Source organism: Otolemur garnettii, unplaced genomic scaffold, assembly GCF_000181295.1.
Source record: "Otolemur garnettii isolate 467f Iridium unplaced genomic scaffold, OtoGar3 scaffold00041, whole genome shotgun sequence".
NCBI classification, from domain to species: domain Eukaryota; kingdom Metazoa; phylum Chordata; class Mammalia; order Primates; family Galagidae; genus Otolemur; species Otolemur garnettii.
In genome coordinates, this window is record NW_003852436.1 from 10,599,067 (window position 1) to 10,617,671 (window position 18,605).

The 18,605-nt window shown below is 32.4% G+C and overlaps 1 protein-coding gene across 5 annotated transcripts in view; it reads right to left on the reverse strand.

The window, feature by feature from the left end:
- The window catches only part of LRBA (LPS responsive beige-like anchor protein), a 736,826-nt gene that overhangs the window by 496,660 nt on the left and 221,561 nt on the right, over nt 1-18,605 (reverse strand). For all 5 annotated transcript variants that reach the window (XM_023513466.1, XM_023513464.1, XM_023513465.1 and 2 more), the window contains one exon: nt 13,862-13,923. In XM_023513466.1, the coding sequence (XP_023369234.1) occupies nt 13,862-13,923 (62 nt within the window). The remainder of the gene's footprint in view (nt 1-13,861; nt 13,924-18,605) is intronic.

Genomic DNA, 18,605 nt, shown 5'->3' on the forward strand with positions numbered 1-18,605 from the left:
CTGCAAAAAAAAAATTTAAGATTTCATGCATTTATGTAATTACTTTAAGTATTTTTAATCATTTGCAAATCATCAATCAAAAAAGTCAGTCCCCTTGCTGTTGGTTTGACATATGAAATATTAATATATTAGCAAGTACCACTAAAAGTATGTTTTTTAATTTTTTCAGGTAAAACATAATTTCCAGACAATAATGATCCTTCAGTAAGTTCCAAACTGGTATTAATTTAATCAAGATCTTTCCCTAATCAATACAGAAAGCTCAATTTCAATAAAGGTGACAAAAGTTTCTCTAACCCTTTCAAGCTACAAGCTCTCAACAGATGATCATCATTAAGCCTATACCAGGGCTGCACATTCAGGAACTGTATAAATGTGTTCTATTAGGATACGGTCATTCTTTTTGGCAACTCCAGCTCTCCAGACATATGGCAATTGCTGCCCTTTGAGGTCTGAAGTCAAGTCTTCAGGGAATCTCAAAGCCTGTACTGAAATTACAAGGAGTGTTCATTAAAGACTGCTGGAGGGGAAACATGAAAGACTTCCACTAAAACTATATATAACAGCTAATTATTTTAAAAAATTTAAACTATCTAATGTACTCAACCAATAACAAAAAGTATTTAACAGCTGAATTCTTTTTAAAAGCACTACTTTCAGGACATGAAACAAACAACTCTCTTCATGCCGCCTATCTCCCACCTCAAAACACCTCACATTATTTTATAAGAATTATCAAGTCAAGACTATAACACAGTGGAAGAGAATTAAAATATCTAATACTATTAAATTACTTCTATAGATAGACAACTATAAACATTTTGCAAATAAAGTTATTTTTAGAGACAATTTTTTGTTTCTAATATTTAGTTTTGAATAATATGTAATTAGCTTAAACCCAGACAGATATATGTTTTTTTAAATATGTCTTTTTTATTCAAGTCTGCCTCTACTTAATTTTTATCTCATTTTAAACTAATAGTCATAAAAAAGTTTAAGCATAAAATGATATAAAGTCTTAGTCAATATAGAAAATGACATTTATCAGATATTATGCAAAGTGTAAAATGTATGAAGATTTAGATGTTTAAAATTTTTAAATATTATGTTCTGGTCTCTCTTCAGATCAAATAAAATTTTAAATTATCAGTAAGTTGATGTACAGCAGTTCAGAGAAATTTCATACATTTTCTTTGTCAGAATTTTGGAAAAAATAAAAAGTATAAATATTTTCTAACTAATAATTGTTGCCATTTTAACTTTTTGAATGTCTAGACTCTTTTTAACTTGAGAGAATAAAATCATTATTAAGTTTCACAACAAAACAATACCAAATATTTACTTCAGTAATAAATCCTTATAAAATGTTACATAAAATTCATTAACTTGCCTCAATCATTTCTTGAATCCGCATATATGTTGGTTTTTGACAGCCTAATTCCAAAAAGCAATTACAACCTCAATCCATATGTAAAAAGACAACAGAAAGCAGGTACATTAAACTGGTTTAAAAGAATAGAAATCTAAAGAAAACAGATTACAAATGATTTATATGAATGGCTAGTGCTGAAGTTAATTACAAGTAACCCAATAAAATAGTGCCTTTATTATTGTACAGCAAGTAATAGCTCTAGATGTAAAAACCAGAACTCTTTCTGCTGACTTTTGCATGCCCAATCCCACAGCACACAACATTAAGAATTAAACATGTGGTAAATAAACCATATAGAAAACAGCAGTTTTAACTAAAGGCAGAAAACTTTCCTGCTGTTTAACCATTTGGAGTCTTCTACTCTGAACAATGGCCATTATAAACTGACACTGTGTATTCATCAAACATATTGTTAAAGTTAATATAAAATGAGATTTTAATTTCAGTGCTCAAACTTTAACTTCAAGTAAAACATAAGCAACTGAAAGTAACATTTGTTTTTATCAGTCAGTATAAGCAAATAAGATGTTTTATATTTATGCTATGAAATGATATCTTCAGAATTTAAGTATTCCAAATCTTGTACTACATCTGCTTATAAAGTTTAGGCCTCTAATTTAAGGCCATAAATTAAGACACATTTATTGTATGTTATAGTAACTTCCTATAGTGGTCAAGAGCCACAACCTAAAGCCAATCATACTATACATAATGACATTCACGGTAAAAAAGAATAAGACCTGTCATTCCAGAATGATTCAGTAACTCTGTCCAAATACTGATCAATTCTCCTAACGTGATATGAGCTGATAACAAGTATAATACAAACATCTTAAAATATATTATGGGTAAATATCATGATTAAAGGCATTCTTTGACCTATAACATAATTGAAATAGTGATAGGATAAAATATTTGAGAACTTGGTTTTGTCCACAAATGAGTCAAGACTGATGAAATCATCAACTACACATCTCTCTAGTAGTATTTTTTTCTTGTTTATTTCACCTCCATACAATATTAGCTTATTCTGCAGCTTTTCTTCTGGTTCAAAAACTTTACAAATTAGAACATGTCTCTTAAACTATAGTGAAACACCTTTAAGGTGGGTATCTCTATCTCCTTAAGCTTTCAACAGTACCTAACTCAATTTTCCATACAACAGACAATAAAATAATTGTTAAAGAAAATCATAATTTGTCATTTTAAAGTGGAGGAGGGAGAAGCACTTCATTTAGAACACATAAAGCTTTACGAGAAATATTAGGTTCCTATAGCCCCTGTAACAAATTGCCACTAACTTTGCTTAAAACACTAAAAGTTTGTTCTTTCCCAATTCTGAAGGCCAGAAGTCCAAAATCAATTTTCCCAAGCCATAAAGACATCAGTAGAACATCTCCCCTGAGGCTCCAAGGAAGAAGCTATTCCTTGCTTCTTCCAGCCCCTGTCAGCATTCCTTGGCTTATGGCTACATCTCTCTCTGCTCCATTTCCACTCCTCTGTTTGTCTGTCTCTAACCTCCCATTACCCTTTAGTAATGATACTTGATGATATTTAGAACCACCAAATAATGCAGAATTATCTCTTCACTTAAAAATTATTTTTGTGTGTGTGTGGGGGGGGGGTTTTACAGTTTTTGGCCAGGGCTGGGCTTGAACCCGCCACCCCTGGTATCTTGGGCTGGCACCCTATTCCTTGAGCCACAGGAGCTGCCCTTCACTTAAAAATTCTTAATCAGATCTGCAAACACTCTTTTTCCAAATAAGTTAACATTCACAGGTTCCAGGGACTGGTTATGGCTATCTTTTTGGCAATCATGTTTCAGTCTATCACACCAAATAAAAACAACAGAAACAGCAAGTGAAAAAGGAGCGAACTTTACTAACAAGTTCAAACAAATTTAAAATATTCTAAAGAAATAAAAAATTTAATACATTGTGGCAAGAGCTGGAAAAAAATTTAGGCAAGTCCATTCAATTCATACTTCAAGTATTAGTTTTAACAGTGATTGAGCTGTGACTGGTTTTCTTTTATATTTCAGAAATTCACCTTAATTTGCTAAGCATAAAACCTGTCTGTCTAGGATAAACTGTAAGTTGGACAGTTGAGATCTTGGTGACAAGCTGGTATCACACAGAGCACCTTACTGTCAAATGTCCAAATAAGTAAGTAAGGCAGCAGTCTAGACGTGGTAAGGAAACAAGTTAAGCAACAAAAAGCTTAAAAATTCTCGCCCATTATTTTACTTTCTCACTGCCACTAATGTTTTATTTTTTTTAACCTACAATACTAACAAAGAGAATCCTATTTTCAAAAACTACACTAGTACTTTACAAATGATAGTGTACCTTTCAAAGGATAGAAATATAAGATGAGCCTGATAGATCAAACAACTTTGTAAGTTTTCTCAAAAAAACCAAAATTAAATTTGCCCTCTATTTTTTTTGTAATCAGAGCTCACTTTTATCTTATACAAAAGATACAGAACATCAAAAAGGAATTTTAAAATACTAGTAGCAGTAGAAGTCCTCTGTGTGATTTTAATTATGTAAATCAAAAAACAGGAAAGGAATATTTTTCATATACTAATATTTATATGCCAAAAAGTATCATTTATCATTTTGTTAATTCACAGATTACATTTTTGTAGCAAATTAGATAAATTTACCCTCTATTTTGTAGGATATGATAGACTGTAGCAAGAAAAACCTAAGAAGCCAGCAGAGCCCATCTCAAATAAGTGACTAATCAGTACCTGAGTTTCTGAATAAAGAATTCTAAGAAACACAACAATTATCATCAAAAAAGATGCACTATGATCCTGTGCATAGACACTAGTAAACATTTTCATATGCAATATCCATAAAAGTATATGTAAAAGCACAATATAGACGAGAAAGTGTCAGGAGAATGTGGAAAACAGATTTAGGGTTATAGAGTTTGAGGTGGTTTTTTTTGTAAAACGCCTAGAAGATAGTGTGATACATGTCAAATACATAACTACAATTTAATAAAGCAGCATGGAAATAGTACAAAGGAAAGTAAAAAAGCTGTTAAGGACATTGAAAGTAAGGCAGAGACGTTTAGTTTCAAACAAGAAGTAAACAAGTACAATAGGTTTGCCTCTAAATGAAATATAAAGAGACTCTGCTAGGAAAGTAAATTTGTTAACATATACTGTAAATGTAAAACTGGGAGAAAGGGAAAGGCATTTCACTAATTCAGAGATCAACTAGACCAGTCTAATTCTTTTATTCTCCCCCTCCAAGCTTCATTAAGGTGTAATTGGCAAAGAGAAATTGTATATATTCACACGTACAATGTGATATTTGATGTATGTATATGTTGTAAAATGATTAAATCAAGCTAATTAACATCAGATCTGCAAACACCATCAGCATATACGTACATACATACATACATACATATATATATATATACATATATATAGGCAGCTCCGTTTAGTTAAGTTGCCATTTTATAATATGAACGTTCTACATATTATATGTATGTATATGTATGAACGTTTCATACATATATATGTATGTATATATATATATACCTAGCATTTTTTTTTGTATTGAGAACATTTAAGATCTACTCTCTTTATCTAAAGGTGGAATCTGATTCTTTACAGAGAGCTGCTTAAAATAATATCTCCTTTTATCCCTCCCCCATTCCTATAGGATGCAGGCTGAGAATAATCATAATGAGCAACTATCAATGATAATGAATATTTGACGAGGAAAAAAAGGTTGAAAAGTAGTGACCTAGATTATTATAAAAGTAGTTCTCGGTAATATATTGAAAGTAATGTAGAATAAATAAAAAAAAAACTAAAGTTTAAAAAAAGATACCCTTAAAAATCATTAGAGTAGTAATCCCTATAATGACATCAATGATACTTGCAAGGTCAGACAGTTAACTTTGCCACCTCATCCTAGAAAGAGTGCTACATACCTCATGGCTGAGTATCATTATGGTCACCTTCGAGGTACTCCGCAGCACCTAGTCTTCCCCTCAGAGTAATTTTGGAACTCCTTTTCTGGAATGGCCATCAGAGCTGCCATCTTATGAGGTCTGAAAATTAAGTTCGCAAACTCATCCTAAAGAAAGTGCTATATACCTCATTACTGAATATCACTATGGTCACCAGATGGCCAAAGAGAATACTTGAAAGGTGACTGTAGCGATATTCAGCAATGAAGTATGTAGCACTTTTTCTAGGATAAGTTCAAAAACTTAATTGTCCAACCTTATATATTTGGGTACGCTTTATGAGTTTTCCAGAAGGAGCTGTCATTACAGGTAGGTAGCACAGAAAATTGTGGAATCACTTTTAGTAGTGATGGAAAAGTGTATCGTCAGATTTTATCAGAACCATATACACACTTCAGAACGTTCATATTATAAAATGGCAACTTAACTAAACGGAGCTGCCTGATAAAAATTACATACTAGAATAGTTGTACAATTACTCATATGATAATTGTCCCCTCCTAAATTAAGGTGTTAAATGCTAATTGTACCTGACAAGGTATTAAAGTGCTAAAGAACAATTTTATCTCAGCACGAAGTCAAACAGTAAAAACACTTTAAATAGCAAGATTTAAATATGAATTTTAAGAAGCTAAAATGGCTAATGTTAATTCAGATTATTCTAAGATCCATTAAATTATAATTATTAAAAAGATACATAGTATGGGAGTATAGCTGGAGCTTCAAAAAGTTATCAGAGTTTGGAATTAAACAAAGGCAATCTTAAACTCTACATTTTTTTTCCAACCTCTACCCTTTTAATCTAGCCTTTCTGTAATACCTTTAATAACGTTAGTAGATTGATTTGAAGTAAACAAAAAAAAGAAAGGGCTAAGGAAAAGTATGTTATAATAACTGAGAAAAAAGAGATACTACCTGCATTCCTAATTACATTAAAACCAAAGAAGCATTATGCTCAGAATATTTTCATTTGTGTATTTCTCCCTTTTCCTACCTCTCACCCTAATCCCAAATTTAAAAGACCAGTTGTAAAACTGTAGGGTGCCAAATTAAAACACACTTTATTTTCAGATGTCTCCATACTCATAGGTTGACTTCCTGTCAGGAAGAGTTCCATTTCACTGAATACCCTAATCAGCAGGAAACTCGCAGAATTAAGTGCCAGTTGATATTACTTTGTTTTGCATTTACCACCCTTGAGAATAATGTTCAAAGATCTAGTTATATAGTCAGCATGGTATCATCCTTCTGACTAGACTGCCAAGCCACAGGGTGTACTGTCAGTTTCACAAAATTTACCTTAAAAGGTTATGTTTTCTAAATCTTAGTGTGCTGGCAAATCAACAGGGCGCCTGTATTTCAGATTAAATCTTGAATCTCAAGTTAAATTATGTTTTTTTAGGTTGTAACAGCACTTTAAATCAATATTATGAGAAAGTCTTCATCCAAATTCACATAAAGATCAATTAATATTCACTAAACCATCAGCCTAGATATTCTGTTTTTTAAAAGAAAAAATAATACTTTACTCTGGTTTGTTTTGTTTCTAGTATGTTTTCACTGTTGCTTAAAGGAAAATGTTTCTACTTTATAATACAAAATTATGTCAATAAAATTGTTTCAAAAATATAAATATTTTTACCATATTAGCATAAAGTTATTAAGTTTATTTCAAATATCTTAGAATTGTTAATGCAGCTAAGACGTTCCATGACCAATTTATAAAGTGTGAATTTTCCAAGCTTCAAAGGTCTATAGTTCCTTCACATAAGGTCGACTGATTCTTCTGCTCACAAAATTAAATTAACTCTAGTCGTTTCAACAAAGAATATCTATTCTCTCAGCCTTTGTGCATTCTGAGAATAAAGTATTCACTGTCACTCTAAGGCAAAACTAGGTGCTTATAGTGGAAGCCTTTTTTTTAATCCCAATGTTAGACATTACCCTATTGATTCTCATCCCATCCACAATCAAAAGGTCATAGGTACTAACAGTAACAAAGTTCAGGGACAATCAATTTATTTCTACTACATTCTAAGGGTGAGGTCTAAAAACACCAAAAAGAAATTGAAGTGTATTTAAAACAACAGTTTCCCAACTTATTTTACACTGTATATTTTCTCACAGAATATCCATTATTACAACATAGTACCCACTCTGGAATGTGCCATAATGGACAAGAATAATAACTGACAAACAAGCACATGGATGGCTACCACAATCTCAACCAAAGAAAGTTATAGACAGGTAGAGGAAATGCTTTAGGAACTTTAATACTGTTAATAGTAAAGAAATTACAAAAACATGGAATCAAGAAAAAAACTGACTGACAGCCATGGGAAACTAAAATGATATACTCATGAACAAAAATCAAATTAACATCAGATTAAACAGAGACTAATAAAGAACTTTTAGGGCTCCACCCCAACACTACTACCTGTTTCTATGTATTGGGTTTTTCTTTTTTTTGAGACAGAATCTCAAGCTGTTGCCCTGAGTAGACAGAGTGCTGTGCTGTCACAGGTCACAGAAACCTCCCAACTCTTGGGCTTAAGTGATCCTCTTGCCTCAGCTCCCAAGTAGCTGGGACTACAGGCACCAACACCCAATTATTTTGTTGTTGTCATTGTTGTTATTGTTGCATTGTCATTGTTGTTTTAGCTGGCCTGGGCTGGAGTATGAACCCATCAGCTTCAGTGAATGTGGCCAGCACCCTAACCCACTGTGCTATGGGCGCTGCCAGTATCGGGTTTTTCTTAAAGCCCATATAAATTTCTATCTTGTATTAGGAACATTTGTCTCTCTCACTAATTATTTGTCTTTTCTATAGTTCAAAGAATAACTTACAATTTCTTTAAGGAAAGGGGCTTGTCTTAAAAGCATATGATACATGCTTGCTAAATAAATTAATAAATAATAGCACAAGCAAGTGTAAAAAACAGTCCTCAAAGCAGAGATATCCACTAAAGCTGTGTAGAAAAGACAGTATTTGAACTGAGCCCAATTGACATGAAAAATAGAAAATTCTGAAAGTACAGTTAATGGTCCTCACTATACTGCTATTTGAAAACGTCATACCATAGGATTTCCTTTTACGTGAAAACTATGTGTAATTAAGACTTATTTCAAGGGGCGGTGCCTGCGGCTCAAAGGAGTAGGGCACCGGCCCCATATGCTGGAGGTGGCAGGTTCAAACCCAGCCCCAGCCAGAAAACTGCAAAAAAAAGACATTTCTATTTCTGTTAAAATTCTTATTCTATTGTTGTCAAAATATAATCCTTTGTTTTATTAGCTCAATTATTTCTTTTAAAAAAATGCACCATTTTCTTAAAACTCAATAGTGAGTTTTAGTGAAAAAATGTCCTCCTAAGAGCACACTATGAATATCTAAGCACATTAGTTAAAAAAAATTCCATTTACATGAATTTCCTTAGTAAGTAAAACTAATCATTGGTAATAAAAATAAAATCAGTGGCAACTGGAGGTGACAGAGATGGGGACTGACTACAAAAGGGCACAGAAAGCTTTCTGGATTAAAATGATTGTTACTTAGTGAAGAATATATCAAAATTCATTAAACTATATACATAAAATGTGTGTATATTTAATATATATATCTTATCCTAAATAAAGTCTGATTAACAAAAAAAGACTTTATAAATGAACATAACTACAGTCTTTTTACTATAATAATATAGCTATCATAATAAAAATGAAGAACTAATACAAAAACTAATTAATATCAGAAAGTATGGGAGTATTTCATAATAAAAAAGATCAAAGGCAAAAATCCAAAAGATGCTGATTTTTGACCGTTTGTTTATTACTTATGCAAGTATATAAACATTTGGTTGAACTACACTAGGTGTTAGGGATATAACAGAAAACGGTCCTTGCTTTCAAGAAACTTACAATCTAAATAGAAGACAGAGATAAATCCTAGTCAATTTAAATATAGAAAGAAATTCTATAAAATGAGCAGTGAGTGCTCTAAATGATACTACATTTAGAGATAGAGTTGTGGGGAAGAGAGGAGTCAAGGAAAGCTTTCCAGAAGAAACTATAATTTATCTAGGAGGTGTATGATTTATTTTTGCCACAAATATTCATTGAGTAGCCATCATGTACCAAATACTGTGCTAGGTAACAAATAGGTGTGTACTTTAATGGGCAAAACAGAAGTAGTTGTTACCTTCATAGAGTCTAGAATACAAAAAAGAAAACTAATAATAAATATATAAATTACCATACTTAAATTGTTTTGTACTAGAATATGAAAAGGGAAACTAATAATAAACAAATTCATAAATTACCATATATATGCTTTAAATTGTTGGTAAATTCTATGATGGGTGCTAAAATAAAAACAAAAAAGATACCAACTATAGAAATGATGGTGTTAGAAAGAGATAATTAAGCTGTGATCTGATCAATCAGCAGCCACTAACAATTATAGTCACCAAATTGAAAGTGGGAAAGAAAAAGCATGTGCCAAGACACAGAAATACGATGGCATATTCAGGTAAGTGAAAATATTTGGTGGGTCTTGAGAACAGATATAAAATTAAAATTTAAGTGGGAAGAAATGAAGTTCAAGCAATAGGAAAGGCCTAGTGGTGAAGGATACCTTCATGCCATAGTACAGAGAGCTTCCTTTTTTTTTTTTTTTGGTTTATTTAAATAACCTGTTCATACTCAAAATACACACCTATAAAACCATCACAACCATGAAAAGAAAAAAATTCATGAACTAAAATGGTAAAAGCAATAATATTAATGTCATATATTCAGAAGAAATAAGTTCAAAATGAAGACGAAATCTAGGAATAGGAAAAAGAAATTACAGAATAAAGAAATTTTACCATAAAAATTCAGAAAAAACATTCAAGCACTACACTGACATAAGAGTGCTATCTGATCCTTATTGTGAATATTATAATTTTTAAATGAATAATTCAGAGGTACAGAGAAATACTTGAGTCAAAAATGATCAAACCTTCTATCACTATTTTCACGTACAAGAAATATTTCCAAAAATAGCAATAATCTGCATACTTTGATGAAGAAAATTTTAATGAAAAATCAGACTAACACAGTATTTTAAATTAACTTTTGTTGCAAATTAATTACTCAAACAGGATGCGAGGCCAGACTACATGGTGCTTCTAGTTTTTCTATATACTGTATGTATTTCTGATAAATGGGGAAAGAATAGATGACCTGGCAGAAGACTCAGACAATAATATGTGATTTACAGGACATGAATGCAGCTACCACAAGATTTATCTGACAGCCCTCTCCGATAGTGGACTGTTGAGTATCCGATGGAATGATTTCTAGTCTAGAAAGTCTACTACTGAGTAGCCATACACATTATTTATTTATTAGATGTTTTGGGTTGAAACCATTTTTAAATGATGCACTTCACAATGCACAGTCATAAATTTAGCTTTAAACCCAAGAAGGGAGGTAGTGTTATTGGAATGTATGTCAGACTGAATTAGGATGAGGAACGCAACGCTTTTATAAAGTGGCCTTGAATGCAATGTCAATTCTTTCAAAAATGATATTAACGTCAAATGAGCAAGGTACAAACACTTTATACAATGCTGGAATTACATGAAACATTTATTTAACATTTCTTTAAATTCATACAGATTTCAAACAGGTTTATACACATACACAATAAATTTGAGGCACAAATAAGTTACATGTTTGTGAAAAACAATCGAAATGTAGTTGAAAACTTGTTCAATTTTTTTGTGAGCAGCAGAGAACACCAGCTGCATGAAGAATGTAAGTCTTATTTTAAGAAGTAAAGAGGATTTAAATCAGTTTTGGGATCTTAAGTAGTTGATGAATTACTTCAGATGGGACTCAATAAATGACTAAATTTAATTCAATAACTCACATATATATTAATTTTACTCAAAAATATAATGCTGAATATTTCCAACTCTAAATAATAACATTTTACATAAACAATTTTAAAATTTAAATAGCAGAAAATAGGGAATGGTGCCTAATGAACTTTTGATTAATGAATAGGCATTGAAAAGTATAATTCTAGTTGATGCTATAAAGACATATCATGTATAGTAATCTGTTTGGTCTTATTGGCAACAAACCAAATATGATCATTTCCTCATTTCTTAAACTTAGGATCTAAATTCACTTTTGCAATAAAATGGTGGTAAAACACCTTGTTAAAAAGAATGCACGAAGAAAGTAAGTTTTGAATGGATTCAAGACAAATAATCAGAACATGGTCAATTGTCACAAAACTAACATCAACTAATTTGTAAGGTTCTAAATCAAATTTGCAGATGTTAAGTTCATAAGCATATCTCATTATTTATGTGATTAAAAAAGGAGTTTTTGACCTGATCTCTCGATCTTTGGCACTGAATCCTCTCCATCTCCTCTTAAAAAATTAATTAAAATTTTAGCAAGATGGTGGCTTTCTGCTTCCTACCCTACATCAGACTAAAAAAAATTATCAATCAAGCTCAAGTCATCCCCACCCAGTATCTGCAAAATGTCGACTTGAAATTCAATTTCATATCTCTTAAGCTTTCATGCAGCAAAAGACAGTTCACTTCTAACAAAATAAATCACTTTTGTGATTGCCAAGCTGACCTCTTTGAATTAGGAAAATTCAAAGTGAAAAATGTAATTATCACCCCGGAACAATCTGTATACATCTGGAGCTAATTCAGGCTTCATTTTTCACATCATTTTTCACACTGTGATACGTCTTGTAGAAATGCCACAGAACTTTTGAAGAACTCATAAAAGATGTTATGGACTTCAAATGCCCCATAATGTATTTTATTCAAACAAAAAAAAATTGAGAATTTCTCACTTTCGAAACTTACTCTACTAAGCAATCGTCATATTCCATTTGATTGAATTAGTATTAAACAGCACTATGACATACATGACAAATATGTGTGTTTAAACGTGTCATTCTTTATTCTTTGCAGCTTCTAATATACAAATATGTAGTATATTATACATAAAATAGCTCTCATGTCAATTCTTCTAACTAAAAAGTGAAATTTTATTATCAAATTCACCAATGAAACAATTACATTACTAAAATACAAATTCACATTCCTATGAAGAAGCATTTAAAACTTTAAGTGAATTCTTCCTCAAAATAAGGGTAATGTCATGTAAGTATAAGAATGATATAAGGCAATTTCCTTCTAAAAAGACTCAATTATTTCAAATCAAATGGCTTAATGAAAAGTTTTATCTAGTCAGTTTTTGAAGAAATGAAATTTTATAAAGGAGATGATTAAATCATAAAAACATAATTCTCACTAAATTTAAGAACAGGCCCACTAAAAAACATAACTACTCCTTATAAGTTCACTAGAAAAATACATTAGGAACATTCTAAGGAAGTAATTGTTCTTATTGCACTTAATTGACAATGCATAGTATTGATTTTTCACACTTTCTATGATTCTTTAATTTGTATTCATGAAATGTCCATCAGCACAGTCTAAATAAATTTGGCAATACAGGCACTAAAACAAATAAATCAATGCAAAGAAACATTAATTTTGCATTATCCTTATTCGTTAGGCAAGTAAACCATGAGAGTTGTAAATGAAGGTCAAAGGTTTTGAAATGGGTCAAAACCCTTGACCTCTAGACCAATACATTTCCTATTAAAAAAGGCTATTTTAAAGTTTTAAGTGGGGGAATTTACTACCACCAAGGTATCACTTTTAAAAGACTGCAAAGAAAATTTTCAATAAAAGCATTCAACTGTTTAATTGCAAAACAGAAAACAAAACATCACAGGATACATGATTTTTATATAAGTTTTTTTTAAAAATCACTAATGTTGACTATATGAGGTACAAGGTTTCTGTACACCTAAAGTAATTTTGCTTTTAAGAATTTATTTTCTGTATCTTATTATGATGGCTGCCACATTTTTGTTGATGTTTTTCCAAATCTACTGTGTATGTCAAAAATAATTAGCAATGACAAGGACTCAAAATTATTTATCACTCATTTTATAACCTCTGCACAAAAGGGAAGTAAACCCATGACTCCCAGTGGAGTCAGCGTGGCACTCCACAAGGTATAGAAATAAATCTGTTTCTATAACCTTAATATACACAGCAAAGAAATTTAGTCATCTCCGGATCATCTTATCTAGACATTTTTAATGTGACTCTAAAAACCTTTGCTTTCTCATTTATCTACTGACTTTCTCAGTGCTTTCTTCAAAATCATCTGTAAGCATCAAACATGAGAAGTAATTGTATTGCAATATAATTACTTTCTAAAAGCAAACACAAAAACTTATTTATGGCAACAATAACAGTAATGCAAACAAAACCTCCTTGTCAAAACAAATTCATGTGAGAATTTTACTTCTAATTCAACATTTAGTCTATCACTCACCTGAGAACAAAGTAGCATAACCAATTCCACAACTGAGTTACTAGACTTCATGCAAACCAGACCTATTTAAAAAAAGAAAAAAATTACAAAGTAAAAAACAAATAAGAGGGATTTATTTATTTCACAATTTCAACCAAATTGGTTTTTTAAATAAAACATTAACATCTTCCTAAAAACCAAATTGGCATATATTTGATTAGATAATTAAGCAAGATAATCTATGGTTACTTTAAACCTGGCATCAAAAACGACTACCATTTTTTGCAAACTATTCCATTTTAGTTGTCAAATATTATAACACTTATTACAACTTCATATATAATTACATTTCACAATAGTCATAGAAATGTGCACAACATATGCCATATTTATCAATATCATCTACATTTTGTTTTGGAGAGAGTTGATCGTTATACATGCAGAGAAGGGAAATGGCTCCCTGACCTTTGCTTTCTCCACCACACTCTCTCCGTTCAACCCCCTAGCTATCAATCAAGTTTCCATTTTGTTTCATGGCAGCAGACATCCCAAACACTCTTATTAGTACCCTGACCTCTGACCTCATACTAAACCTTAGCAGAAATGCAAGTTGTTGTCTGTTATATATTCTTGATTTCTTATAAATTAATTTGTTTATATTTTCTCTCCTATGTTTCATTTTGATTTACTAAAAGTGTCCTTAGGAAGGAACTTTCATACAGTTATAATTCCTATTTAAAGAATTCTTTAGCTTTAATTACTAATAAAATCTAAATTCATTCATTCAGAGAACATTTTATAACCAATATCTTAGGAAAGTAGTATCAAAAAATAAAGGATGAAATTAAATTACACTAATAATAATCAGAAAAATTATATTCTTTATTGTATATTTTTCTAGGTACACACACAAACTTACATTACAGATTGTAATATCTAAAATAATTCCAGGTGACCTATAATGCCCTACAATATTACCCTTTTCTTCCCCCATTAAACCACTTCCATGTATCCAATCCATTTTCTTTCTTCTATCTTCCTTGCTTTTTAGTTCTTTCCCCTTTTTAATAACAATGCCTCAAATGTCATCATAGCACATGTTCACTTTTTGTAGCTTTACAAATAGCAGACTGTTCACCCCCTTCACTTCCCAAAAAAAGTTAGAACCATTTCTTTCAATGCCTAAAAAAACACAACATAGAAATGATGGGAACAGTATCCACACTGGCATGAAAATTACCTACAGAATGTTTATATGTTGCATTAGGTGAGCAGGTCAGTGTGGTCATAGATTCTGAGGTTAATACACCCAAGGCAAAAAGAGAAAACCAGGTAATAACTCCATCTGCTATTGTTGGCATAGGCCTTTGCTGGTATGAAACCTTGCTACTTGACATAAAAAGTAACCCAGAAAAAAGAACTTTGATTCTACTCCAACTTCAAAACCCATTACTTCCAAAAGGTAAATTCAGATTATTTCTACAATTAGGTCATTGATCCTTATTGCTTTGTTCGAGAGCAGTGGTTGGTTCTCAACTTGTGGGTCACAACCCACAGGAACTGTATTAAAGGGCCGCAGCATTAGGAAGGTTGAGAACACCATTCTAGAGGAACCAGAATTCCAGAATTGGGCACTAAATCTGGGGCCTTTAATATCCACTCAAATATGAACAACAGTGATAAAAAAGACCTTGCATTATCCAAAATTAGGAAGATTTATATAGAGAGCTCTTTCATCTCATTTATCTCATAGGATACACAACACATTTACATTTATTTATCTCAGTTGTATTTCCCAGGAATAAAGGTCAGTAAACCAGAAGAAGGCTCATAGCTACTATCTAGCTGGAAGTGAAGATTCAGCAAAAAAACTGATCAACTGACCCGTGAGCTGACTGATCAGGATATCAATGCTAATAAAAGGTCAGGAAACAGTTTACAGCCCAATCTGTACAAATAATGTGAGTTTTTTCTTGGGGTGGGTGACAGAATTTGTCAGGGGAGGAGGCAGGGTAGAGAGTATTTTCAATTTTAAATGAGGAAGGGCTTCAAGGGACAAAAAGAGATATCTGATGTTAGACCTCTAATACTAAGTTCCCTAGCTAAAAAACATCAGTAATACAAACCAAAAGAGAAGATGGTCATAAAGTTCATGTGCAATTTAAAATAGTGTGCAATTTTTAATTGCACATGAACTTTATGGCCACTCTGTATAAAACTTTGAGAGTAAAGAAACAGAAGACAAACCTCAATTAGGGATGTAGCATCGAACTGCACAACTTAAATCACTTCTATTTGTTACCTAAACTTTTGCCTTTGGGTGGCACTGGTTGCACGTATGAAAAGCAAGAAATGAAAAATAAACCAATAAATCTGTCTTCAGATTTACAATCAAACTCTAAGAAGTATCCAAAGGAAGGCCCTGAAACCTTAGTGTCAACTTCTAAGTTGTTGCAGGGAGTATCAGTTTTCATTTTATACATACACACACATTCCCCGGCCTCTATTATTGCTTCAATCAAAAGAAAAAGATGGTACTGCAGGCTCAGAAATCTGAATGGGCTCATAATCTGACTTCTTTAGAAGTCTCTCAGAATAATAGTTGGGTTTACTTCAGCTCATTTTATTTTTTAGTTGCTTTTTAAAACATTGGGAATTTGCCTTTCAAAAGGACAAACTCAGCATGCCAAGCCAAGAGTTTTATACCTATCCTTATCTGTAATCTCATGAACAAAAACCACAGAAACTTCTTCAGTGGAAACTCAAACAAGATACCTGACTTCAGTCATAAAATCAAATGACTTACCAGATATTAAGCTAGTGGCCATTGATCTATCTAAATCCTCCAGTATACCATGAATAAATAGTCATAATCATTAACCAAGTAGACTGTATAAATGCTTTTTTATATATATTTTAAGTCGTCTTAAAAATTTACAAAAGGAATAATGGGATGGTGTTAACCATTATTAGAAATTTTACTATGAATTTATGCATAATAAAGTCAAATCCTATCCTGTATTTTCTTGGTTTTAAAAATATACACTGAATAAAGAATGTCCTTTGGGTATAACAAAATGCTCATCATGAAATTGGAATACATCCATTTTGCAAATACTAATTCTAATTTTCAAATACATGCTTAATACATTCTAGCTTAGCAATAATTCCAGTTATTCTTCTTGAAATTGTATGTTCAAATCCACATTGAAAAAGTCAGATGACTCAAAGTTTTGCTGAAGAGAGAACAGGCAATCTTCTTTTTCCAGACTTGCAAAATATTTCATTAAGATTTACAAACATAACTTAGAATAAAAATTCCATTGAATTTATTAATTTTTATTTATTTATTCATTTATTCAATTTTTAGGCAGAGTCTCACTTTGTCACCCTTGGGAGAGTGCCATGGCATCACAGCTCACAGCAACCTGAAACTCTTGGTCTCAAGAGATTCTCTTGCCTCAGCCTCCCAAGTAGCAGGGACTACCAGCACCCGCCAAAATGCCTAGCTATTTTTTTAGAGATAGGGTCTCACTCTGTCTCAGGATCATCTCCAACTCCTGAATTCAAGCAATCCACTCACCTTGGCCTCCCAGAATGCTAAGATTACAGGTGTGAAACACTTGTGCCCAGCCAGATATCTAGGTTCTTGCCACAAATTGTCACTTAAATTTTTCCCAATGAAGTCTTTCCTGTTGGAATAATGTGATCAAATACTGTGTACTGTAGCCCTTTGGAAGATCACAAACCATTGTAATATCTAAGATATTTTTGGCTACACCAAATCTAAGTTTTTTTTCTCACTTAAAATCTAAGTTTATACCTTCCTAAAATATAATGCAACACATTGGGCAAAACAGTAAGAAAACTGAGGGTAATCCACAAGTGTAATGATTTTTTTTCCTTTTGTACCATCATTCTAAAGGGAAACTCTACTCTTCTTATTTTTTTATTATTTCAGTCCATAGCATAATAAAGAATAACTGATATATAGTGATGAAATAGCAAAGTGTTTCAAGATACAAAAAAAATCAGATCATTATGACCCCATAATGACTCTTAGATTTGTAACAAGAATATGACAAGGCTCGGCACCTGTGGCTCAAGTGGCTAAGGCGCCAGCCACATATACCTAAGGTGGCAGGTTCGAATCCAACCCAGACCCGCCAGACAACAATGACGGCTGCAGCCAAAAAATAGCCAGGCATTGTGGCGGGCACCTGTGGTCCCAGCTACCTGGGAGGCAGAGGCAGGAGACTCGCTTGAGCCCAGGAGTTGGAGGTTGCTGTGAGCTGTGAAGCTACAGCACTCTACCCAGGGGGATAGCTTGAGGATCTGTCTCAAAAAAAAAAAAAAAAAAAAAAAAAAAGAATATGACAAACATATAGCAGTTGTAAGATAGAATTAAAAGTTTTTAAGCTGGGCAGCACCTGTGGCTCAAAGGAGTAGGGCATCAGCCCCATATACCAGAGGTGGCGGGTTCAAATCCAGCCCTAGCCAAAATAAAAAGTTTTTAAGCTAATGTTTTCTTTATTCTTTGGAAGATAACTTGTAAAAAAAAAAAAAAAAGAAGTAGGACCAGGTGTGTTGGCTCACACCTGTTATCCTAGCACTCTGGGAGGCCAAGGCTGGTGAACTGCCTGAGTTCATGAGTTTAAGACCAGCCTGAGCAAGAGTGAGACTAGTCTCTAAAAATAGCTGGGTGTTTTGGTGGGTGCCCAACTACTTGGGAAGCTGAGGCAAGAAGATCACTTGAGCCCAAGAG